This window comes from Ischnura elegans, chromosome X, assembly GCF_921293095.1.
Source record: "Ischnura elegans chromosome X, ioIscEleg1.1, whole genome shotgun sequence".
Lineage (NCBI taxonomy): Eukaryota > Metazoa > Arthropoda > Insecta > Odonata > Coenagrionidae > Ischnura > Ischnura elegans.
In genome coordinates this window covers 2,213,804-2,239,270 of record NC_060259.1, presented here as the reverse complement: position 1 = coordinate 2,239,270, position 25,467 = coordinate 2,213,804, and the positions used below count along the sequence as shown (strand labels likewise).

The 25,467-nt window shown below is 42.8% G+C and overlaps 1 protein-coding gene across 4 annotated transcripts in view; it reads left to right on the top strand.

The window, feature by feature from the left end:
* Positions 1–25,467, top strand: part of LOC124170538 (follistatin-related protein 5-like) — a 521,097-nt gene that overhangs the window by 389,949 nt on the left and 105,681 nt on the right. For 2 of the 4 annotated variants that reach the window (XM_046549329.1, XM_046549328.1), the window contains exon 7: positions 3,504–3,839. The exons of 1 other annotated variant lie outside the window; for it this stretch is intronic. In XM_046549329.1, the coding sequence (XP_046405285.1) occupies positions 3,504–3,839 (336 nt within the window). The remainder of the gene's footprint in view (positions 1–3,503; positions 3,840–25,467) is intronic. One more of the 4 variants, XM_046549331.1, reaches the window with a different exon arrangement.

Below are 25,467 nucleotides of genomic sequence, written 5' to 3'. Positions count from 1 at the left end.
TAACTTTTGCTAATCCTCCGACGGGGGAGGCAAAAACCAAAAAGGGGGATCCTGTTTCTTCAACGAACACCACATATTCCTCTCTGTACTTGGATTAACAAGTCCTCTTGCCTTTTTTAATCAGACAAAAGTATTATCTTTCAATCCATCAAAATTGATTATTTTTATCACACCCTTTCGATACCTCTCTTTTCGTTTTCACACTAATTAGCATCTTTTTCTGTCTACGTAAGTGCTTCCGGTACACTACCTTGGATGTTTCTTACGAAATTATGATTTTTGCGTCAGCTAAAGTCGCGGGGACGATCATTGCTGCTGCTTGGTTCTTGCGAACACCTCTGTCAAAGTTGGCAGACGCATTTTCCCCGCAGAAGTTCCAGTTTGAGTTTAGTCCTGAATTTGTATTTGATGAGGAACGTAGAGATAAAAATCGGATGATTTCTCGTCAGTTTAATTTTCTTGGAATGTATTGATGAAAATCATTTTTGATACTATTTTCCCAAAAAAGAATTGACGATGTTGTCTCAATACTCTCCAACGATTCCCTTTTATTCCTCAGTTGCCGAGTTTCTTTAGGATCCAGCAGCCATCATCTTTCGTTTCGTCCGCTGGTCTCTCAAATTGCTTATTTATTAAGGGGAACCTGAACCTTCTTCATGCACTTCCCCGCACAAGTATCACATAATTTTAAATGTTCCTTTAAACGTGTTTGAGTTTTGTACTTCAATAAAACCGTGCTTATGGCCTATTTACATTTTCCGTAATTTTTACTACTTCCTGTGGTACCGCTAAATCCATTTAGTCACACACATGATGGAAAAGAAGTGCGTCACCATAGTTCGCACACCTTTATAGCCAATCGAGAGGCCTCTTCGTAGACCGCAGGCTCCTTTCCTGCATTCCAGAGGCCTGCCGCTCTCGTTGTCGCGACGCTGCGTGAGCGTAGGAATATTTTCTTCGCGGGCGCGGACTCAAATTTGGCATTTTGTGGTTAAACGGTGTCAGATACGTAAAAATGCACGGAATTTTTAACGTATCCGCCCTACTGATCAACCCATACCTCTGACGTTTTTTTCCATTCAGAGACCCCTCAGCCATAAATCACTTGCCTGAAAGGAAAATATCAAGTTACACGGGAACAGTGAAAATGTGTTTCATCCCTACCCCGTCTTACCAACTGACCTTTTTTTGGTCTACCAGCTTCAATTCTCCCAGTTTTTGCCAAATGCTAGGTGAGTCACCTACTGAGCCCGAAGATATCTCGATAGCTTTCAGTAATTGTATGATATGCACGAGGTTCAAAAAATAATGAGACCTAAAGCAACGCATATCTGACACCATTTAAGTTTTTAAAGCTATAATTGATTCACAGAAAGATTTATAACCACAACAAGGCTACTTATATTCAACATAGTCCTAACAGCAAAATTTCGGAAGAAACAAGCGTAGCATGAGCGCATTCAAACAGGACGAGACGGAATGGAAACATCAGGCAACGCTAAGGGGGCCTTCACAGTTCGGCGTTGCGTTGACGCCGCGGCTAGCGAGCCAATCAGAGCCCGTCTTTGAGAATTGATGACGTCACGTCTCCAGCTCGCTGCGTCGTCGCAGAAAAACTGAACCTGTTCAGATTTTCTCTGCGTCAAGGCGGCAGTACGCCGACGATTTCGAATTGGTGTTTGTTTATGGGTATGCAAATATGAAAGATTAGATCTAATGGGAGGGGCAAATGCTATTTATTTTATTATTTACTATTATTTTGAAGTGTTCAGCATAGATATTTCGTATCTTTCCTAAACATAAGACAAATGTTAACCCTAAATTAGATTACAATCACTGAGGAGCATAGATTAGCGTAACACATACCCGTAAATGGTATCAAAAGCTAAATACAGCGTGAGATGTGCTTGTTGGTGACTAAGGTCGTTTAAATTCCATTTTATATCCAATAATTTTGCCCTCATGATCTACTCAGTTAGAGCTATTTAGATAACATGACTAGGACACTCTGTTTGAACAACAGTTATCATTAATAAATATTCCTGATAATATTCCATGTTACTCATGTTCATTGAGTGTATGTAATTAGCTATTTTTCGAATATTCCGAGTTAGGAAAAAAAAATTAAAGGTCATAATTATGCATAGGCAAGGGCCATCACTACATGCATTATTATCGACTTTATGGTCGCCATATTAACTTCAAATGCTATTTGTAGTTAAGAAGAACCTTTTAAAAAACAAATTTGGGTAAACATGCAGAAAACAACATACGTATTGTGCGTTTGGTTCGAAATCTTAAGATGATATGCTCACAGGCCGATTTTTAGGAGCCTACGCTTTTTGCCTTTCATTTGTTTTCGCAACGCAGAGCTGTGAAGGGCTCCAACATGCTGCGATGAGTTAGCTCCGCCCCCAAGTACGCAACGCCGAGCTATGAAGGCACCCTAACTGCGTATATCACAATGCCGCGCCTTCGCCCTTTCGCTTTGAAGGCAACGACGTCACATGCAAGATCGGACGTGTTCTTTCCTTGCTCCTTCGCTCGTAGCCTCGTTGATTGAAAGACGGAGGGTGGGTGCTCCTTCCCTTTACCTCTCCTTCTCCGCTCTTCACTTATAAACATTTCCGATTTCTTCTATTCGCTATTTAATCCAACAATGTACACACTCGTTTGAAATTTTTAACCGCAGGTTTTGACACCAATATAATTTTCAATTGCAATAATTCACATAATAGCGTCTGAAGGCGATTTTTGAAAATCAGGTCCTCAGCGTAATGAAAATTACTCGGCAAGACATATGTTGACTATTCACCTGATAACCTTCAAATCTAAAAATTTCTCTAATTTAGATATGCGATTGCTATTTTCAGTTTTAAATGCCGCGGGATGCCCACAAGCGCGCTCACCGGAGGGTTAATAAATAAATCCGCGCGACCTTTTCCATGTTCACCTCCAAGGTATCGACGCCATGGCGCTATGCTTACGAGTATACTTACGAGTAAGAAACGCAAACAGGAGTATGTTAAAAATACGTCACTAAGGGAGAAACTCCCCTGCCTCCCGCTTGTTTTTGACCTTGGTTTTTAGATGGCTGACTCACGCTGAAAACCAAAGCCACTCAGTTCCCCTTGGACTTGCGACCGGGGAAGGGGAGGATAAGAAGTTTGTGTAAGAGGCGCCCCCCATTTTCGGCTGCAATTTCTGGGAAAAAAGGTGCGTCTCTCACATGCGCTTATACGGTATCTAGCCTCTGAATACCCACCTTAAAATTGATTTTCTGATAGATGAATAAAATTTAAATATTTGTAATTTAAAGCTTTGGTTTATTCTTCATCTAGTGCTTTTCAAGCATGTGTTTAATGTTTAAAGTAAATCATTTATATTTCTCAAGCATTTATAAAGATTTAGCAATGTAAATAAATCACTATGAATGTTTGATGTATAGTTTTAAGGGCACTCTTCTGAATACATCCAATTTACGTATGGAAATAATGTTGCAGTAAACTCTTTTCCGTTTGGAGGTGTGTCCGTCGTCTCGCTGGACAAGGCCCTTGAGGTTAACCATTTATCTGCACGAGTTGGTGATAATGTTGAGATCAAGTGTGATGTGACTGGGACACCACCTCCACCAATAGTGTGGCGGCGTCATGGGGCAGACCTTGCCTCACTTGTAGAAAGTACTGCAGGTTTGAGTGCTGTGGCGGATGGTGAGATTCGAGTGTTTTCAGATGGATCTCTCTACCTGACCAGAATTCAGCTAGTTCATGCTGGTAACTACACATGTCATGCACAGAGGAATAAGGATGTTGTCCAGACGCATGTTCTCACCGTGCACAGTGAGTCTACTTTCATTTTAATTTTTAAGCTATCATATACTTTAGCCCTTACATACTAATCAAGGTGTCGATATATCGGCCCCATGTTTAATCCCTTGTAAAAATGTTTGTTCACAATATTATAGGTTGATTTCACTTTTTAGTGGTGAAATTAATGTTTACCACTCCTCATGAAAGGGTATTTCTTCTACAGTACCTATTGCTCAATTTAAACAAATTGTTTTTTAATAAAGATATTTTTTAAATAATGCCTGTTGCGTTCTTCAATCTGGCTTGAGCTTTTTGAAAGTGAAGATGGGAATCGACATAGGAGCGAAAGGGTTCAGGGCTGGGTTTAAGGTGTATAGTTAAAATTTTGGGAAATTAAAAATTGAAAAGTTCTTTCATTGAAAGCCACAAGTTTAGACATTATTTTTAACAAGTTTGACTGAGGTTAGCTGTCAACCATTCCCAGATTAAGGCAAAAACTATGTCAAGTTACAATTATAGAATCAGGAATTGGAGAGCTTTTGCACTCTCAATCTTAATAATGCAGTTGTGTTTCTTGAAATCTCTTTTACCCCAAGGCCTTGGTGTGGAAAATAATTCTACTAACTCTAAGGCCTTAGTTATTTTCTTTTCATTCTTGATAGTCAAAATTTTCACAGACATGCAGTGATTCAGACTTTTGGTGAAAAGTGGGTTTGCTCTGACCCTAACAGAAGATATGTTTCCTCTTAATGTTCCAAACGTGTTCTTTTTATATTCTGTCCTTGGTTCAGTTAATGTTCTTCTTTATGTGTTCTGTAAAAGGGATAGTTAACACGTAGTGGCTTGGGTTCTCGCTGTGATGGCATTGACGAATGACGACGACGAATTTGGCATTGGAGTGGTGGGAGAAGGGTTACTATTTTGTGAATGCCATTATGCTTTCCACAATGGCTGGTTCTAGAAATTTTCCTAGTGTAAGAAAAACAGCATTGCCCCCCCCCCCCTCAAAAATAATCTGAGAGGAATTGAGCGTTCCACAATCAGTGGACAGTATGAGTTCTTATGGAGATTTGTTTCCCATGTTTATCTCCATAAGGCCGGGAGTGCGGTGTTGTCAATAGCAGCATAAAAAGTAACATTGCGTTATGCACTGTTCAACAGTGTACTCTAATGTAGAAAGAGACGCTGCATTCATTGGCATCAATAGTTTATTGCATAAAAATTATAGCAAAGGCTATAAAAAACATTTCTTTAAATGTACGCCATAAGCCTGTATTTTTTTACTTTATCTTCTTCTCGCAATGGTTGTCTAACCGTTAATTATATTGAATTGAATCCTCTACACAAAACTCTTCATACTATTTTCTCTTTGAAGGTTTTCACCAATTTTACAATAATCGAGAAAAAATGTAGTTATACCGATGAAACAACCTTTAGGACAAGAAAATTTGCATTTTTGTAAGGTAAAAAGTAGTCGCCTACTTTCTTACATCATAGGTCCCTAAATGATGCGTATGAAATTGGAAGAAAACTACAAAGTTATTTTTGGTGAAAAAATCATTTACTTATCTTAATGTTTTAGGGAGTCACAAGGATTTGATCTGAAGAAAAATAATATGGCGGCGCCGCTGAGTCGAGCTTCTCGCCTTGCCTTGCCAACTCGTTGCGCGCAGAGGGAAAAATCTCGGACAAAAAAGGAGATTTTTGTCCATCCATACCAGGAAACATGCACTCCTTCGTTACATATCCTGAACAGAGAATACTCATACGTTGTAATAGCAATTCGCGATTCCAGCCAAGGGAGACACCACCCGGTGGAGAACGCTCGAAACAGAGGAACGATGGTCATGACGCGATAGTGCTATGAGGAATAGTGTATATGAGACCTTTACACTGTTTTATTGACTAGTTACGGTGTGATACCTACTTTTTGGTTTCAAAGCAATTATTACCGTTACTTGTGGTTAAATATTCTTTAATTCTACGACCCTGTAATAACTGCAGCAGAAGTAGAATTGTTTCAAAGCAAGGCGACGGCTGTCGTTCCCGCACGTAGGTAGGAGCAGAAAGCTCTTGCTTAGGACGATTTTAATGGAGATACGTTAGTTTTACATGTTATAGCTATTAATATAGTGCTATTTCAATTAAAAATCGTTCATGTGTCAGGTTACGCAGAAAAAAGTAGAAAAATAGGGTATATCCAATGCATCAAAGTATCCGATATCCGTGATCGCTGTTTTCGAGATTTTCAATATAACATACTCAATATTTACATCGCCATTATTATGAGCGGGATGGTATTTGCCCGTGTTAGTCTGATAAATGTGTTTTTTTCTTCTGTGCGCGATGTGCAATTTACCTAAAGTTGCTAAGTTTAGTAACTCAAGATTGACGTTAAGTTTCAATAGCAAGGAGGGTGAACCTACTGTACCATTGAACGAACGATTTTTAACAGCGTCTCACGATGTAAATTAGTAATATATGCAGTATGTTAAACATTATTAGCTTATTTTGATTGATTCCAGGTTTCAATTCAGTAGTCAATTCGAAGTCATACATGATCACAGAATATACTGCTTTCAGACAAGAAATGGACGACTTTCACCTATTCAAGGCAATGCCAAGTTTCATTTCGACTTTGAGATGTAATATTGGGCAAAGAAACTTAGTCCTCAAATTCCTTTCCCCGTAGACAGTTACAATAACTCATTCAACGGATTATTATTTAACTGTGACACCCAATTTAAATTCAAAACCCAGCCAATTTCATGTGATGCTCTGTCAAATAACCATAAACTGGTGTTAATAAGATTGCTACAAGTTATATTGTTTCTACAGAATATTAAAAAGATAATATTGCAATTTCTTTCTGAGGTAACCGAACGATTAAAATTAATATTATTAAGACAAGTAAATCATATCATACTATGACATAATTCTTGTAAAAATATCAGGTCATTCAATTTACTTCTAACCATCAGCGGTTGGATATCCAAAATATGCATTGTTATGGGGTATGTTAAGTATTGAATCCACTATGCTAGTTTAAAATTTGCTTTGTACCCTTTCAGTTGTAATCATTTACTCTTCATAACAAGGATGCCATATAGCTCTGTTAAATTCGAGAATAGGACATACCAGTTCTTTGAGCAAATGAATGTGTTTTTGTTACTCTAAGCAAACGATTTATAAAACCTAACATACATACGAGCCTTTTGCAAATTACCTATTAATTACACTAAATTGTATATTTTCATCTGAGGAATTATTAAAAAATTATTAAATATAGCTAAAGTAATAAGTTTTGCGCGTCTAGGTGTTTCATTACCGAGCTGACTACGATGTAGTCAAGGACTTCGCATGAGATGGACGTTAAAGATATCGGCCTGTAATTAGATGGCTGTTCCTTGTCTCCACTTTTGAATATTGGCGTTGCATTAACGATTTTCCAGTCATTAGGTACTTCGTGTTGCTTGATGGATTGATTGAATATTATTTGCAAGTAGGGGGCAATTTCTGAGGCTAGTTCTCTATTGACGCGAGAAGGGATTTCGTCTGGACCAGATGATTTATTTGGACTGAGCGATTTCAATATACTCGTATTTTCTATTCCATGCGTGCTAATGTCAATAAGCGGCATCTTTCGTATGCAGAGATTGTCAACGGTCTCGGGTGAGTTCTCGGAAGGCTCAGTGAACACGCTCTTGAAGTAGTAATTTAATGAATTGGCTTTATCGCAACTGCTTGTCAGCACATCTTCATTGTCGTTTCTCAGCGAGCATACGGTAGATTGTTTATCTGGAACTTCCCTAACATATGACCAAAATGCTTTTGGGTTATCCCGTAACTGCTCTACTAGTGTTTTTCATTTAAAATTCATGAATGCATTCGTGAAGGCTTCCTTCGTGGTGGCTTTAGCCATCCTATATTTTTTAATCATTAACTCGCGTTCATTAGCGGATAAATCCGTGCTGACTTTTTTCATTTTAGCATGACACGCTCTCTGTCGCCTCAATGATTTTCTCACTTCCGCGTCGTACCATCTCGGTTCGCTGCCTTCTTTTACTGTTTTACCAGGGATGTAGCTATTTATTCCCGAAGTTACGAGCGAGAGAAAAGTATGGAGGCGTCAGAGGAGGAGATGCAGACGGAGGGAAGGTTGAACAAACTTGCAATAACTATCAATGAATTTTCAGCTATCCGATAATCCAGGAAAGTTAAGGTTGGGGAAATGATTCGAATCGCGACAACTGAGAATTACGTGAATATTCCTGGGCGACTACCCACCAATCGCCGGGACTTAGTCTGCTTGAGACATGTAATTTCTCCCAAACTCGCACAAACTTTTCCCGAGCGATCCCCCCCACGATCGCCGGGACATCTTCCGCCCGGGGGTCCGTCAAAACCGGGTCGGTCCTTAAAACATGTCTCTTTCTCATACAATAGCTAGGCCCAGTGGCGGCTGATGGTAATTTATCTAGGGTGTGCATTAGAGCAGATATGGGATGATTTAATTATATTATGTTAATCCTAATCCATGAGCATCATATTTCGTCGTTATAGAATACAAAGCAAGCAAAACATATCACTGGTACATTCTACCCTTAAAATTTCATGAACAGAAATAATATTAGCATGCATGAAAATAATATTCCAAGCACACGTTTACAAGTGACGGTAGGTGAAATAGGTCTCTGGACAAAATTTTAATACCCCTTCAAATATTAACTGAAAATCTTAAACTATAGTAAAATTGTCATTAATGCCTCTTTAACGCACTTATTTCACGTATTTTCTTCAGAATTTACAAAAGAAATTACCGTAACAGTTCCACAAACACACCCGCTTCAAATCTTAATTCCATTGGCCAGCCGGAAAGTGACGTCAGCTCATGCAATTGTGTGGGTAATATCAGTGGTGTTGCGCATTGTCACCAATTTTCTCGGTTTATTTAACGACTGTAAGTAATGTTTCATTTCTTATACATCTTTCGGAGGTTTTATCGTAAAAAACAAACGCCACGGAACTTGGTTTCACTAAGGCTGACTCCGGAAACTTAGCGAAAATTACAACGGCAGGAATGTTTACTTACATAAGCAACCGCAATTGCTACAGATATGCTGAAAGCCGGGGAGTGAAGATGCATAGGTATGGAAATATAATATTACTGGCTCTTTTAAAATACATATTAAATGTGTTTATGAAATTTAACAATGGAATTCCATTTATTAGGGTTGGACGAGAAGATTACGCTGACGACGCCATTGGCACAGTCTAAACATATGTTTAGTTGTGCCATTGGTTGTGTGCAAATTATGCACAATCAAAACGAATGTATCATTCGAGCTCGTGTGTGCCCCGAGCACAAATAAGACCTATTATGTGGAGGCACGAGTTTTTGAGGAGGACAGTGAGGTGGAAGTTTCTTGCAATGATTGCGTAGCTAGTTCTGATAAATTATGAGAGCAGTTCAAGTATTATGTAAGCAGGGCTGGGCAATATTGAAATGCATAATACCTGTAACTTTGGTGTTTGAAATCTAAAACAGTATTTGAAATACTTTTTGAAATAAAAAAACGGGACAGTCGTGGGACTGGCCGACAGAAGTGAAAACTGAAATCATTATTATCCATGTATTTTTTATATAGATTTAATATTACTAAAGAACTAATTTATCTAAGATTTCTGGAAGATGGGCCTGGAAGTTATGAACTATGAATGACTTGTGTTACATATGGCACATGTCTGATAGACGGCCTGCAATTTGTGAACTATGAATGACTGGTGGTACATATGGCACATGTCTGGTAGACGGACCTGCAATGTGTGAGCTATGAATGACTGGCGGTACATACAGCACATCTCTGGTAGACGGACTTGCAATTTGTGAGCTATGAATGACGGTACATATGGCACATATCTAGCAGAAGAACTTGTAACTTTAGAAGTATGAACGTTATGTGGTTCAGATTAGAAAAAGTACATATGTACAGTATAGAATAAGAAGCAGACAGATGCCAGTATTCAGTATGTAAAAGTATAGCGATGACGCAACCTATACCATTGTATACATTATACACACTATACATATGTATATCTCGCTGTAGCGATCGCGGTGTCGGGTCGGTGACGCTCACGCGAATTCTATGCTTTTTCCCCATCCCACAAAAGTGCTTAACGCCGCTAAAGAAGTTTTCACTTCAAAAATTATAGTGCAATAATTTAAACAAAGTCCCAATTGCATTTCGAATTGCTCGCTCTGTAATAATAAATTTGAAAGCAGACAGAATGCGCGCAGGCTTCACGAGAATGATGAATTTTACAAAAATAACACTTAGAAAAACACAGATTTACGTAAGATTTACGACCGCTACTGGTCCGTCATAGGAAGTACAGGGAACAGAATTGAAAGATTTTGAGAGATTACGACCATTCTTTTATTGATCCCCAAGTAGATGCTGCTCTCTCTACATCCCGCGATCGACTCCCCGCTGCCAAGCTGCTTACTCTCCCAAGTCCACCTTAGGCGTCCCCACGTGATCGGCATTCACCTCTCCGATTCGTTGCCATCACCGTGGCGTGTGAGGCTCGTAGGTCGCTGATGTTGCAGTACCTATTGGTGGGAAAGGAGCGACCGGAAACTAGATGGATGTGCAGGTAAGGTGCAAGCAGAGGAAAAGAACGGAGAGAGCGTGGGATGCTTAGGTATGTGCTTTCGAACATGACGAGCCAGCATCCGCCCACTTACATCGCCCTCCCGCAAAATAAAATTGGACACACAGTGGACAATTTTTTAAAAAAAAAGAAGACATTCAAGATGAAATACCACAATAACCCAACACCCAATAAAACGTTAGTAAACATCATACAATTCCGTAATACATAATCATTCCAACCCTTGGATCAACAACAACACTGTACTTTTCATATAATCAACTGGGCAAAGATGATACCATTACCAACTCAAAATTCCGTGACATACTAAATCACTGTTTGTTTCATGAAAGGACATAATGCAATCACCAATTTTAAAGATGTTTCTCAACTAGTACTCCATTATCCAAATGGAAAACACTCTGTCCCGTCGCTTTTACATAGATGCTACATACGTAGACTTACATACACTCATCGCCCCTCGGGCAAACACTCGGCAAACACCATAATGGCCTCATCACTCACTTTTTAACATGGCCGTGGCCTTTAATTATATGGGCAAACGGCTAGCGTCGTACTTTCACTGTTACTCTCGCTGCTTTGCTCATCATATGCACCGGGACACACTTCGGGGGAATTTGCACTGAGGGATGGGATGGTTTCAGGGGGCATGGTGGTCAAAGGAGTCTCCGCTGCTGTCTACGTTATCTTCGCGCGGTCCGCGCTATCTTCAAAAGGGGGTGGGGACATGGTGGGAGGCAAGGTCGTAACGGGCAAGGTCGCCGCCGACGTGTCAACAATCTCCACGGGGTCTTCCTTGTCTTTAACAGCAACTCGCCGCCTACTTCGCAACGGGCACGGCGAACGCTGAGGTAGCGGCTGCTCTGCTCGGAGTGGGCGTGGTCGGTCGGCTTTTCATTCGTCTCCGCGCTCGTCCTCCGAATGATCGGAAACCGCCGACCAAGATGCCTCGCTCTCCAAATCGGAAACGGCATCAATTTCCGAAGAAGGGACAGGGGGAAAACTGTCACTATTTCTTTCTTCCTCGTTGTTGCATTTGGAGTGGAAGAAGGGGAGGTGGAAACGATTTCCGGAGACGTTGATGCTTCCTCAACTCCTTTCCCACTCGTCATCAGTAATCTCGGACGCCCACGCCTTTTCTCGCCCCTGATTGCGTCTGTGAATTCATGTTCCTTATTTCTCACACCCCTATGTGCTTTAACGCGGTCTTTATGCACCACGATAGTCCTAAAACGTAGCTGCAAACGTAGATTAGAGTCATTGAGCACCTCAAGGATTTTATAAGGCCCCGAAAACGGTTTGTGGAACTTGCGGATTCTGCCGGGCTTTATACAGGGGTCATTTAGGTAAACGTATTGACCCGGCTGGTAGTTCACATCCCTGCTCCTCTTGTTGTATTGCCTTGCCTGCGATTCAAGGGCCCTCTTAGTGTTCCCCAAACATTCTTTCCAAATCTGCTTGAGTTGATCACTTAGTTCGTCCACATATGAATCTCTCGTACCAGTCTCTACGGTCTCTAAGCAATGGAAGGGCGTCTTCATTTCGCGACCGAAAATCACCTTGAACGGAGTCACTCGCGTGCTACTATGATAGGATGAATTATATCCGGCCACCGAAAACGCTAACCACACATCCCAGCTATTGTCTCTTCCATTAACATAGTGGCTTAGCATTTGCGAGATGGTTCGATGCACTCTCTCACACCTTCCGTTACAGCTGGGGTGAAAGGGTGATGTACGTAATTTAGATATCCCTAGAAATTTACACAAATTCTGGAATAAAGCCGACTCAACGTTGGGGCCCTGATCCGACAGTATATAATCAGGAACACCGAATTTCAAAATCCACCGCCTAAGTAGAGCGTCGGCCACTACTTCCGCTGACGGTGATGGAATGGCCACTATCCCTAAATACCGTGAAAAATGATCGAGAATTGTACGTATAAACCGGTTGCCGTTCGAGATGCGCGGCAGGAGCCCAACAATATCTATGCTGATGAAGGAAAATGGGGAGGTACTTGCTGGAAGTTTCTTTAAGGGTGCCCTCGTCTTCCCGTAAGGGCTGCGTTGATTACAAGGAACACAGCTAGCAATCATCTCTCTCACATCTTTATCAAGGGAGGGCCACCAGTACATCTGTCGTATTCGTCTAATAGTCGGCTTTACTCCTAGGTGTCCTGACAGAGCGTGGTCGTGATGTCGGCGGAACACAGTTTCCCTTCGGCTCACAGGAACCACCACCTTTAATCCCTCACTTGTCGATCGGAGCAGCAGTCCATTTTTCTCCTCAAAACTCTCGCACGACTTCCACTCCTGGCATTCCATATCATCGGCTTGGTACTTCCATTCTTCGTCATCCATTACCTCCACCACTCGTATATTTCGGCTTAACCCGTCGGCGTTTAGGTGGAGTTTTCCTGGCTTGTGAATAACGGAATAGTTATAGTCGCCGAGCTTTAACGTCCATCGCATCAATCTGCTAGAGGGGTCCTTCATACTGAAACGCCATTTCAATGCTGCGTGATCTGTTACAATTTTAAAAATTTTCCCAAATAAATAAGGCCTACAATGCTGAACACTCCAAAGTATCGCCAGCAATTCTTTTTCCGGCGTGGAATAATTGATTTCCGCGACATTTAGTTGCCGAGATGCATAGGCTATTGGATGCTCCTCTCCCGCGACCTCTTGTGATAAGACGGCCCCAAGGGCAAAATTACTTGCGTCCGTGGAGAGGATAAAGGGTTTGTTAAAATCAGGGTATACAAGTACGGGGCTACAAGTCAGTGCATCCTTTAAAACCCCCATTGCGTTTTGACAATCCGGTTCCCAGATAAACGCTGTTCCCTTCTTCAAAAGCCTTGTAAGGGGCCTGGCCAGCTCGGCGAATCGATCGACAAAGCGTCGGTAATAGTTGGCTAGACCGAGAAAAGATTGCAACTCTTTCACATTCGCTGGGGTTGGAAAGTTTTTTACAGCATCAATCTTTCCCGGGTCGGGCCGCACACCCTCTTTCGAAATAAGATGGCCGAGATAATTTACTTGTTCTAAGGTAAAGTGGCATTTTTCAAATTTTAATGAAATTTTTGGTTCCCTCAATTTTTCGAAAACTCGTTTCAATCTATCGGAGTGTTCTTTAATTCCGCTACTGAATACAATAACATCATCTTAATATACTAAACACTGTAAGGGTTTTAATCCGCGGAGCACTCCGTCCATCATTCGCTGAAAGGTAGCAGGGGCATTTCGCAAACCAAATGGCATTCTAGTGTATTCGTAGTGCCCACTCTCGACTACGAAACCAGTTTTAGGCTGCGATTCAGGGTGCATGGATATTTGATGATACCCGCTGGTCATTTCTAAGGTCGTGAAATATTTACACCCCCCCCCCAAAAATTCAAGAGTATCGACGATATTTGGAATCGGATAGACATCGGGTGTTGTTATGGAGTTCAATTGCCGAAAATCTACACAAAATCTAAAATCCGGCTTCCCATCTGTGGATTTCTTTGGCACGATAACGACTGGTGATGCCCATGGGCTTTCACTTGGTGTAATTATCCCAGCCTCAAGTTGCTCTTGCACAAATTTCTCTACCAATGGCTTCTGATGGTACGGAGTGCGGTATGGGCGAAGATATATGGGCTTCGCCTCATTAGTAAGTATGTGGTGGTACGCGATATCTGTCGCAGGTAGATTTTCCTTATGACTAAAAAGGTCACGAAATTCCTCCAGGACAGGCCTCAACACATTCACCTCATCAGGCCATAGGTGACTTAGCTTATCAGCAAAATTTAATTTATCGGTGACATTTTCTGTCGTCCCTATTTGGCCAACTCTTGCCACATCACTTTCGCCCGCCAACCCTGTAACTAGCTCGTCTACCGTAGCCAATAACGTCCCCTTTGGAAAATTTACTTCCTCTGCCCCAAAATTCGCCACTTGCAGGATAACAGAGTTATCATCACCTACGCTACTCAAACTACGAGCCACGGCACACCCCTCAACATCCGAAAGTATGGGTTCCACAATCACTTCGCTACCCTGAATGTTGTCCTAACTATTTTTTCGCTACGCGGCGGCACAGATATAGCATTTACTAACCTCAACTCTACATTTTTAATAGTTTTTCATGTCTTTTAGGACTACTCTCCTTCTTATTAGGACTAATATCCTCCTTCAGGTCCTGTTTCTTCTCTGCTAGTCCCCCTGTTAATGGCCAACTATTTTTTCCAACACAAAGTTTACTCCCACTCACATCAATTGATGCCTCATATTTCTTAAGAAAATCTAAACCTAAAATCCCGTCAAATTCTGCAACTCGCTCAACCGCTTGCATATTTACACCATACTTCACTGCCCCCACAAAAAAGGTCACTTCTTTCTCCCCGTAATTCCACATTCTTCCCCCAGCAATACCCAAAATTCTGACCGTAGGTGCTCTAATTTTGTCTGTTCCACATACAGCGCACCTGATTAGGGTAATCTGAGCCCCCGTGTCTATTAGCATTCTACATTTTCTTCCTAAAATGTTAACTACTGCCACCAAATCGCATGAATCCCCGCTACTGCACACACGAGTTATGGTTACACTTACCAGGGGCCGGATTCGGCGGCTCTTCCGGCCCCAGCGCCATTTAAATCTCCCGCCTGTTGGACCCCGCTATGGCTCCTACAATCACGGGCCATATGATCTCCCCTTCCGCAGATAAAACAGCGCCTTCCTCGGCGGCACTGCTTGAGAAGGTGACCGGGCTGCCCGCAGTTGAAGCAGACGCGCTGGCTAGGGGCATGGAATACTCGGCGGGCGGGTGGTCCATCCCTTGGTCCATCCGCCGGCCTCCTCTCAGTCTCCTGGATCCGGATGGCGTTACCGATGGCAGCATCGAAGGTCTCAGGGGCAGTCAGTCGACACTGATGGCCAACCTCCCCAGTTAGCCCACGTAGGAACGTGTCGAGCGCCCGCTGATCCGCCTCGACACGTCGCTCCGCCACTCGTTCTGCTGGGCCCTCAGTGGAGTAGGTTCGCGCATTTATCGCCCGCACTCGGTCAGCGAATGCCTCAATGCCTTCGCCCGGTGACATGCGGAGGTTCAATAACATCTCCCGGAAAAACCTCTTTTTGGAGCGTTACCGCGCCGTAACGAGAGCCTTAATAACTTTGTACGAGTCTGCCTCGCGGCATTCGTCTTTGCTACGAATGAAAATATTAGCGTCTCCGAGCATACGCAGCTTAGCGACTCGCAATCTATCGGCATCAGACCATCCACCGAGATATGCGATTCCCTCCAACTTTGAAAAGAAGGCGTCGACATCCTCCTCGACTTTTCTCGAAAAATCGCCAACCGCCATGAAATATGCGAGCTGTGGTCGAGTTTCTATCGCGGTTGCCGCGCTGCTATCCTTCAGCCTCTTATTTTCCGTTTCGACCCTGCGGAGTCGTTGGCACAGTTCGTCCATTGCATGCTGGAGCTCCACCTCTCGTCCGCCTAAACTGATTCGAGAAGACATGGTCTTATCTTCTGATATGTCTCCTCCTCTGACTAAAATCCGACACTTCCGACACCAATGTAAGATTTACGACCACTACTGGTCCGTCAGAGGAAGTACAGGGAACAGAATTGAAAGATTTTGAGAGATTACGACCATTCTTTTATTGATCCCCAAGTAGATGCTGCTCTCTCTACATCCCGCGATCGACTCCCCGCTGCCAAGCTGCTTACTCTCCCAAGTCCACCTTAGGCGTCCCCACGTGATCGGCATTCACCTCTCCGATTCGTTGCCATCACCGTGGCGTGTGAGGCTCGTAGGTCGCTGATGTTGCAGTACCTATTGGTGGGAAAGGAGCGACCGGAAACTAGATGGATGTGCAGGTAAGGTGCAAGCAGAGGAAAAGAACGGAGAGAGCGTGGGATGCTTAGGTATGTGCTTTCGAACATGACGAGCCAGCATCCGCCCTCTTACAGAAACACATAAAGAAGGACATTCACAAAACAATTTCAGACGTTTCAGCGGGTTGACCCGCTATCTTCGGTGCCGAAGGTGAACTACTGCAGGCAGGGGAAGTTCCTCCAGTAGCCCTTTTTGGTGAAGCAGTGGGGGTGGAAGAAGGGGAAGGGGAGAGGGGGGATGGGAGGATAGAGTTTGCTTTGGCTTTTAATGGGCAATGTTTAGCCCGGGCGTTTCAAACGCCTTTTCAACCCAAATGTGGGCCATCTCCCTCGTTCTCACCTCGATGATAGTTGCCCTCTCTGGCAGAACTTCAATGAAAGTTAGGGAAAAACATAGGCCAAAAGAACTGTTGTGTGAGGCAGTGTAAATGGGGATGGCTTCATGAAAGGGGGGAGTTTTGCAGGAGTGCCTGTGGTTATTCATTCGGATGGATATGGGTGTGGTACATTCTCCTATATAGTACGAGGGGCAAAAATTACAAAACAGCCCGTAGACAACGTTGAAGGAAGTGCAAGACGGTGTGGAGGAGGATCTATTGATGACAGGTGAAGTGGTGGGGCGTAGCAGGGGGCAGCACTTGCAACGGGGGCGGTTGTATGGATTCAGGGAGGAAAGTGGGGGGGATTGTGTGCCGGAGGAGGGGGCGGATGGATTTTAAAATATTACCTAAGTAAGGTGCTCTTCTGTAGGCAATGGAGGGGCAGGATGGAAGAAGAGCAGCTGTGGTGTTGTTTTTGCTGATGATAGGCTACAGATCTTTTAATATTTTTTAAATTTTTTGTGTGCCCGGGAAGAATGTGGTGGTGAGATTAAGTTTGTTCGTTTGTTCTTTTTTGGTGCGTGGGGTGTACTGTTCGGAGGGAGAGAGTATTTTCTTTTTAAGCAGGGGTTCTGGATACTCTCGTTTGAGGAGAGCATGGTGGAGGTTCTGTGTGGCTCTTTCAAGAATTGGTGAATTGTTGCAGATGCGATGGGCACGGACTGATAGGGAGTAGGGGATTACGTGTTTGGTGTGAGGTGGATGGCAACTGGTGTAGTGCAGGTATTGTTCATGGTTGGTGGGTTTTTTGTGGATGGAGGTGCTGAAGGTATTGATTTCAAGGCGGATGTTTATGTCGAGGAAGGTGAGGGAGGAAGGAGAAACTGATGAAGTGAAAGAAACGGATGAGGTGGAGTTGAGGGATGCTATGAATGGTTCAAGCGAATCACGCCCATGGGCCCATAGTAAAAAAATGTCGTCGATGAATCGGACCCACAGGAGAGGCTTGAGGGTTTGGGAATTTAAAAAAGAGCTCTCCAGGTGACCCATGTAGAGGTTTGCGTACGCTGGGGCCATTCTGGTTCCCATCGGGACTCCTCGCTTTTGTAGAGATAGTATCGTTGAAGTTGAAGGCGTTCTTATTCAGAGTTCAGCTAATTGGATGATAAAGTTGGTGGAGGGAGAGTGAGGACACACAAGATAAAGATTAAAAACTCACATAAATAACTAAATTATCGGTGGCATTACCACCTTCCTCGGAGATAGGTAAAAGACTGTAGGTAAAAGGTAAAGGATAGCTGAGGCTGAGAGCCTTCATCTGTTGCTGAGCCACTCCTGGAGCTACGGAGTCATCCTGGGCCGTGAGTGGACACCACCTTTCTCACTACCCTATCTCTCCTACTACCGCTGTACCTTATTTCCTTTCCTCCTTCCGTTTTTATTTCTTCGTACTTAGATTTCATACAGTTTGCTCTCCTAGTAACCCCAATCATGAATGACGTTGATGCAGTGGCCTCATATGTTCGCCAGATTCGAAAATTATCTTTTGAGCTGGCTCAGTACACCTGCCATACAGAATTTCTCTCATCATGCATTGCATTAGGTATTTTCCCCAATGGACTTCATGTGAAATACCCTCTCTCTGGCCTCCCTCCACACCTACGGCCATTCCTTCATGCTTTTTCGTTCCAACGATCATTTCTTCTTTGTTGTTTTATTCGTGATCAATATGATGTGTTAACTAAAACACTCCAAAATTCTATCAAAAATTTTATAAATATAATTTCTGTGACAGCACCACATCTACTCTATAATATAAATGAAATAGTCCATGCATACCGCCGCTCATTGGAACTCCGCCGAACTAAATCCCTAAGAAAGCTCTCCTCCCTTTGTGCGTCTCATTTTCAAGTCGGGTTGTCTTTACCTCTCAATAAAGCTGTGGTCATTCCCTCCTCACCTCCTCTACATCTCTACAGACCTGATTTAGCCACCCTATTTAATCTTCCTCCGCCACCTCCACAGCAACTTTGGTCTCCACCGAGACGACTGCCAGAGAGAGGAAAATTTCGACGCCCCCCCTTCCAAAGCCATGAGGTTGAGTGTCAAAATGAAAACATCCCAGTGATCAATCTATCATCTGCCTCCTTAAACAAAGAAGAACTTTCCCTCCTCAGCAAAGGCCTTTCCTTCTCTCCCACCCCTAAAGTGCGCCATGTCCCCTTAGTCACGGATATTATGCAATTTTGCAGAAATCTAAGGTGGAAAGCCTTTTGGGAAACACAGAAAGAACTAAATACTCCAATTCCTCTCCATAGTGCCCTTTCCAGGTTTCGACCACCCTCGACCCATGAACCTAAACCTCTCCCAACCGGCCACCCAATTGAAATTTTTATAGATCTGCTGCTTTCAAAAGTCTGCAACCATTCTTTCCTAAAATCTCTTCTGCCCAAACCCAACCTTTCTCAATCGGAGAACATTGCCCTCCGAAAACTCATCCACAATCCTGATCCACATTCCCTTCGTGGTTCAAGCCCGACACAATTCATACCCTTGGGAACAAAAATCGAGCTTGGTATCTATATAGAGACTACCCCAGTGAAAACACCTACAAAGTGTTCTCGGACCTTCGTCGCCTGTCTAAATCCCTAATACGCCGTGACTATAAGGAGAATATCTCTGAACTGTCTTCCTCCATAACCTCAGATCCAAAAAATTCTGGACCCTTCTCAATAAACGCCGTAATATCCCTCGAATTCCCGATGCTGTGTCACTCAAAAATTCCTGTGCCGTAGGAACATACAGACCAAACTTCTTCCTTGAATATTTCACCGGAAGTCAAGCACCGACGTCAAATTTCACACTTACAGACGACTTTTCCCTCTCCCCTGTCAACAGCCACTGCCTCTCAGAAATTCGGACAGATCCCAAGGAAGTTGCAAAATATCTATCTAAGATTCCCCTCTGCCGCTCACCTGGCCCTGATGGTCTCAGTCCTATATTCGTTCGCAACTGTGCTCAGACTCTCTCAATTCCCATTGCCCTCCTTTTAAATCGCTGCTTCCACTATGGCATATTTCCCTCACAATGGAAAATAGCAAATGTTATTCCTATCCATAAAACTGGCCCTAGAAATGACGTCTCTAATTATCGGCCCATCTCAATACTTCCCGTTCTTTCCTCTGTCTGTGAAAGGATCATCCTTAACCGACTTTACTACTTTACTTCTCCCTTTCTCACCCCTGATCAGCACGGCTTTCTTCCGGGTCGCTCTTGTCTTACAAACCTATCCATATTTCAGCAACATGCCGTACAATCGATGGCCGAAAAGTCCCAACATGACGCCATCTTTCTTGACTTTTCCAAAGCCTTCGACACCCTTAACCATAAACTTCTCCTGCATAAACTCGCCTCCCGCTTTAATATCCATGGCAACTTCCTCAGTCTCTTGTCCAGTTTCCTCCGTGACAGATCCCAAAGAGTAATACTCGCTGGTATCTCATCTTCCTGGTCTAACGTTACCTCCGGAGTGCCTCAAGGTAGCGTTCTTGGACCTTACCTCTTCAACCTATTTATTGATGACCTTGCCCCCATTGTCCGTTCTTCCCAAGTCAATACATTACTCTATGCTGATGACTGCAAACTATTTAAAAAGATAAATAATCTCGCTGACTGTAACATGCTACAGGATGCCGTAAAAAAGACCACAGAGTGGTGCATTCTCTGGAGGCTGCAATTGAACTTTAAAAAGTGCACCACAATGACAATATCTGCGAAGAAAACTCCTATCCTTTTTGATTATGCAATTAACTCCTTGCCTCTTAATCGTGTGTCATCCATGAAAGATCTTGGAATTATTGTGGACCAAAAACTTCTGTTCTCTGAACACATTCATGCGATCAAATCTAAAGCCATGTCACTCTTAGGACTACTCTACCGGTTCACGGATATCTCCAGTACTAAGGCCCTCCAATCCTACTTCTCAACCATAGTTCTTCCGGTGATCAACTATTGCTCCCCAATTTGGTCAATGTCTGCCCCCACTAATCTTGCCACCCTTAACAGTGTTACAACTTTTTTTTGCAAAAATTGTAAAATTTAGAAACCCAAATCTCCGCGAGTCACCTACTAGTGCAGTTTTATCCTATTTATCCGTCCCTAGTTTATCCCTTCTCCGACTTCAATCAGACATCAAATTCATTTATAATACCCTTAACTCCCACTTCGACAGTCCTGACATTGTTTCCTTCCTCAACATTAGAGTACCTTCCCGCCACACCCGATCAACTTCTTTACTCCACATTCCTACACCCAGGCTATCTGTAATTAAGCGCTCTCTTTTCCATAGGCTTTCCCTTTTAATAAATACTCTGCCCAGTGATATTGATCCGTTTGGTCTGACACTTAAAAATTTTACTCATCGGGCATTAACATATCACATAAATGACTAGATAGCCGGATAAATGTTTGTTTTTCTTTTTTATTCTATTTAAATTTGTAATCAAATCATTGTTATTTAATTATTTAATATGTGTTGTTATAAGTGCACTTTAAATTGGCAGTATTGCTGTATGTGTATCTCTTTATTAAAATAAATAAATAAATAAATATAGTCATAACCTCAGCTGACAAAGGATCCACAGTAGTTCTCCTGAACACTTCTGACTACATTAAGGAAGCTGAAAGACAACTGATAGATACCTCCTTATACACACTCATGCCTCATGACCCTAACCCCACCTTCCAGGAAAATATCAAGTCTTTTCTCGAGGAACATGCCCCACCGGAAGGCCTCTCTTCGTCTGACATCTCCATCCTTTCCCCCCCCCCCCCAAACCCACGTACTCCACATTTTTACATTTTGCCAAAAATACATAAACCCAACCACCCTGGCCGTCCTATTGTCTCATCTCGCAACTCACCCACGGAAAGAATATCCGCATTCATTGACTATTACCTCCAGCCACTAGTTTTGTCTCTACCATCCCATATCAAAGATACATATAACTTCCTAGACCGTCTCCAATCCACCCAAATTCCTCCTGACACCCAAATTACCATGGCCACCATAGATGTCATTTCTCTCTACACATCAATTCCTCATTCTGAAGGTCTTTCCTCCCTCCGCCACTTCCTTTCCCAACGCCCAACTCCTCGTACCCCTAGCACCGACTTCCTCATAGGCCTAACTAATATCGTCCTAACGCACAATTCGTTCTCATTTAATAATAAGCATTATTTACAGATCAAAGGTCGCTCAATGGGTAGTAGATTCAGTCCCTCCTACGCAAACCTCTAAATAGGCCACTTTGAACAAATTTTCCTCTCCCAATATCCATTGAAACCCCTCCTTTGGCTCAGATTTATTGATGACATATTCCTCCTATGGCCACATGGTAATGATTCCCTCGAAAATTTTATTGCTACTCTCAATTCCTCATCCTCTCTTTCTTTCACCTCAACCATTTCTAATTCCCAGATTACCTTCCTTGATGTCAATATCTCTCTTGTCAACAACAAATTTCTCACCTCTGTCCATGTAAAACCAACGAATAAGCAGCAGTACCTTCATTTTAGCAGTTGTCATCCATTCCACACTAAACGCTCTCTTCCCTATTCCCTTTCCATTCGAGGCCACCGTATTTGTAATAGTCCTGATGCCTTAAATAATTTTCTTCACAACCTTCACCGTTCCGTCCTCCAGAGAGGCTACCCAGAGTCCCTCCTACGTAAAAAAAATTCTCAAACACAAATGCCCCCCAGAACCGTGCAATAGAAACATACCACGAGACCTTTCCCTCTGCACCACTTACTTTCCTGGAACACAATCCCTACAATCTATCCTTAAAGACCTCTTCCCTAATCTAAGAAACAATAAGTCGACAGCCAATCATTGTTGGCAACCCCCCACTGTCACTTTCAGACGACCTGCAAACCTTTCAAATTTATTCCGCTCAACTAACCCCTTACAGAAGTCACCCACTACTCCCAATAGTACACCTTCGCCCTGAGGTCATCCTAGATGTTAGACCTGCCCAATTTTTACCCCTCCTTCTATCCCCAGTAATCTCGTCTCCTGTCTACCACCACCTCCTGCGGCCTCCTGTACTTCAAAAAATGTAGTTTACCTAATTCAATGCAAACACTGTCCCTCCTTTTATGTAGGCAAATCCTCTACTCCCCTTAACCTTAGAATCAATAACCACAGGGCATCATGCACTTCCTCTGACTTTGCGTCCTTCCCGGTGGCGAAACATGCGGCCACTCATCAGCGTCAATTCAATGATTGCTATAATGAATCAGTTTTAGCCTCCCTTCCCCCCACAGACCACCCACTCAAACTTAATTCCATTGAATTAACTTACATATGGCTATTCAAAGCATTTCTTCCTCCCGGCTTAAATATCAACCGATAATCCCTTAATTGCCTCAGCTCACTCTTCCCCCCCCCTCTTTGGACCCTACCTCCCCACTGTTTCCCCTTCTCTCAGCTATCCTTTACCTTTTACCTACAGTCTTTTACCTATCTCCGAGGAAGGTGGTAATACCACCGAAAATTTAGTTATTTATGTGATTTTTTAATCTTTATGTTGTGTGTTCTGTGGTACTGCCCATCCTAGGGTTTTTTACGTTATTTACCTCGATATATATATATACCCGACACTTATATATATATATATATATATATATATATAAGTGTCGGACATTTCCTGCACAACAAAAAACATTGTGTATATACTGTTGTGCCAGAAATGCCCCGCTTTTTATATCGGCTTATCCACCACTCCCCATTGGATCCGAATGAACGGGCATCGCTCTTCATGCAATACGTTTCTTCTGTTTCCGCTTCCCTTCCAGTCGCCGTTCATGCTTCCTCCCACAAAGTTCTGTTTGACCGATGCTATAGAGTGGGAATATTGGCCTCCCTCCCCCCGTCTACCACCCCCCTAGAGCTGAAGGACTTGGAGCAGGTATGCTTATGGGTTTTCCGTGCGTTTTCTGGTCCAGAAATCAACCGCGCCCATTAGAAAGAGCACAACCAATCCCCGTCCACCGTTTTTCCTCCCTCCATCTTTGCCCTCTGCTTTGCACCCTTCCTTATGCCCTTTCCTCACTTTCCCTCCTATCCTCACTTGAGAAAGATGGGCTGCGTCCCATCGAAAATTTGTAGAAACAACCTTTCCCCGTAAGTTCCTCACTTTTATTTTATTTTTCGTTTTTCTATCAATCTTTAAGTTTTTTGTGTGCCTACCCTAGGGCAAGAAGAAGTTCCTTTATATTATTTATAATGCTCGTGTTAGTTTATTTCAAACGTGTATATATATATATATATATTTCAAATTCACATTCACACCACACAGGTCGCCACAGGCGAATATACAATTATAATAACATATAATAGAAAATGAAACAAAGAGATAGAAACATAAATACAGGACGATGACACACTGTGGCGTGGAGATGGAATGAAGGCCGAAAACACATGGAAAAAAGTTCACCTGAACCGGGAATCGAACCACGGACCTTCTGCTTTCCGGGCAGATGCTCAGACCACCGAGCTATCCAGGCTAATCTAATCTCCAGTGTTTTCGGCGGGGGTTTATACACCAAATCCCCCGAGGTCTAGCCCTATCATTTGGCCAAGAGATGGCTCTGGGCGTAGGTCCCGCCACGAACGAAGAATTCAACGCGGACAGAAGAAGAAATGGAATTAAAGATGGTCACAATCACACACACAGTAGGATAGACATAGCACATGCGTTTCGGGGAACGCTGATCCCAAGAAGAGGAAACGAACCATATAGGTCTCATACATTTCAAATTCACATTCACACAGGTCGCCACAGGCGAATATACAATTATAATAACATATAATAGAAATTGAAACAAAGAGATAGAAACATAAATACAGGACGATGACACACTGTGGCGTGGAGATGGAATGAAGGCCGAGAACACATGGAAAAAAGTTCACCTGAACCGGGAATCGAACCACGGACCTTCTGCTTTCCGGGCAGATGCTCAGACCACCGAGCTATCCAGGCTAATCTAATCTCCAGTGTTTTCGGCGGGGGTTTATACACCAAATCCCCCGAGGTCTAGCCCTATCATTTGGCCAAGAGATGGCTCTGGGCGTAGGTCCCGCCACGAACGAAGAATTCAACGCGGACAGAAGAAGAAATGGAATTAAAGATGGTCACAATCACACACACAGTAGGATAGACATAGCACATGCGTTTCGGGGAACGCTGATCCCAAGAAGAGGAAACGAACCATATAGGTCTCATACATTTCAAATTCACATTCACACAGGTCCGTGGTTCGATTCCCGGTTCAGGTGAACTTTTTTCCATGTGTTTTCGGCCTTCATTCCATCTCCACGCCACAGTGTGTCATCGTCCTGTATTTATGTTTCTATCTCTTTGTTTCAATTTCTATTATATGTTATTATAATTGTATATTCGCCTGTGTGACGCAGGAGAAAATGTGGGTGCGTGGAAGGGGTTCCCCTAGACTGGTACCAAATATTTATTTTATGCAATAGTTTTGAGGTTTATTGGGTAATTCATGTCCATTTTGTACGAGTACCTACGCATAATACTCACGTATTTCAGTGAAAAGCAAAATGGGTGAATATCAATTTAAAAATTAATGAGATAAGAGATCACATTTAACAGGTCGATTTTAAAAAATATTAGTGATTCATTTTATTTATATGTCAGCGTCAGTAACATGGTCTGATTATGTAGTAATTCCATACGGCGCATCTACAGTT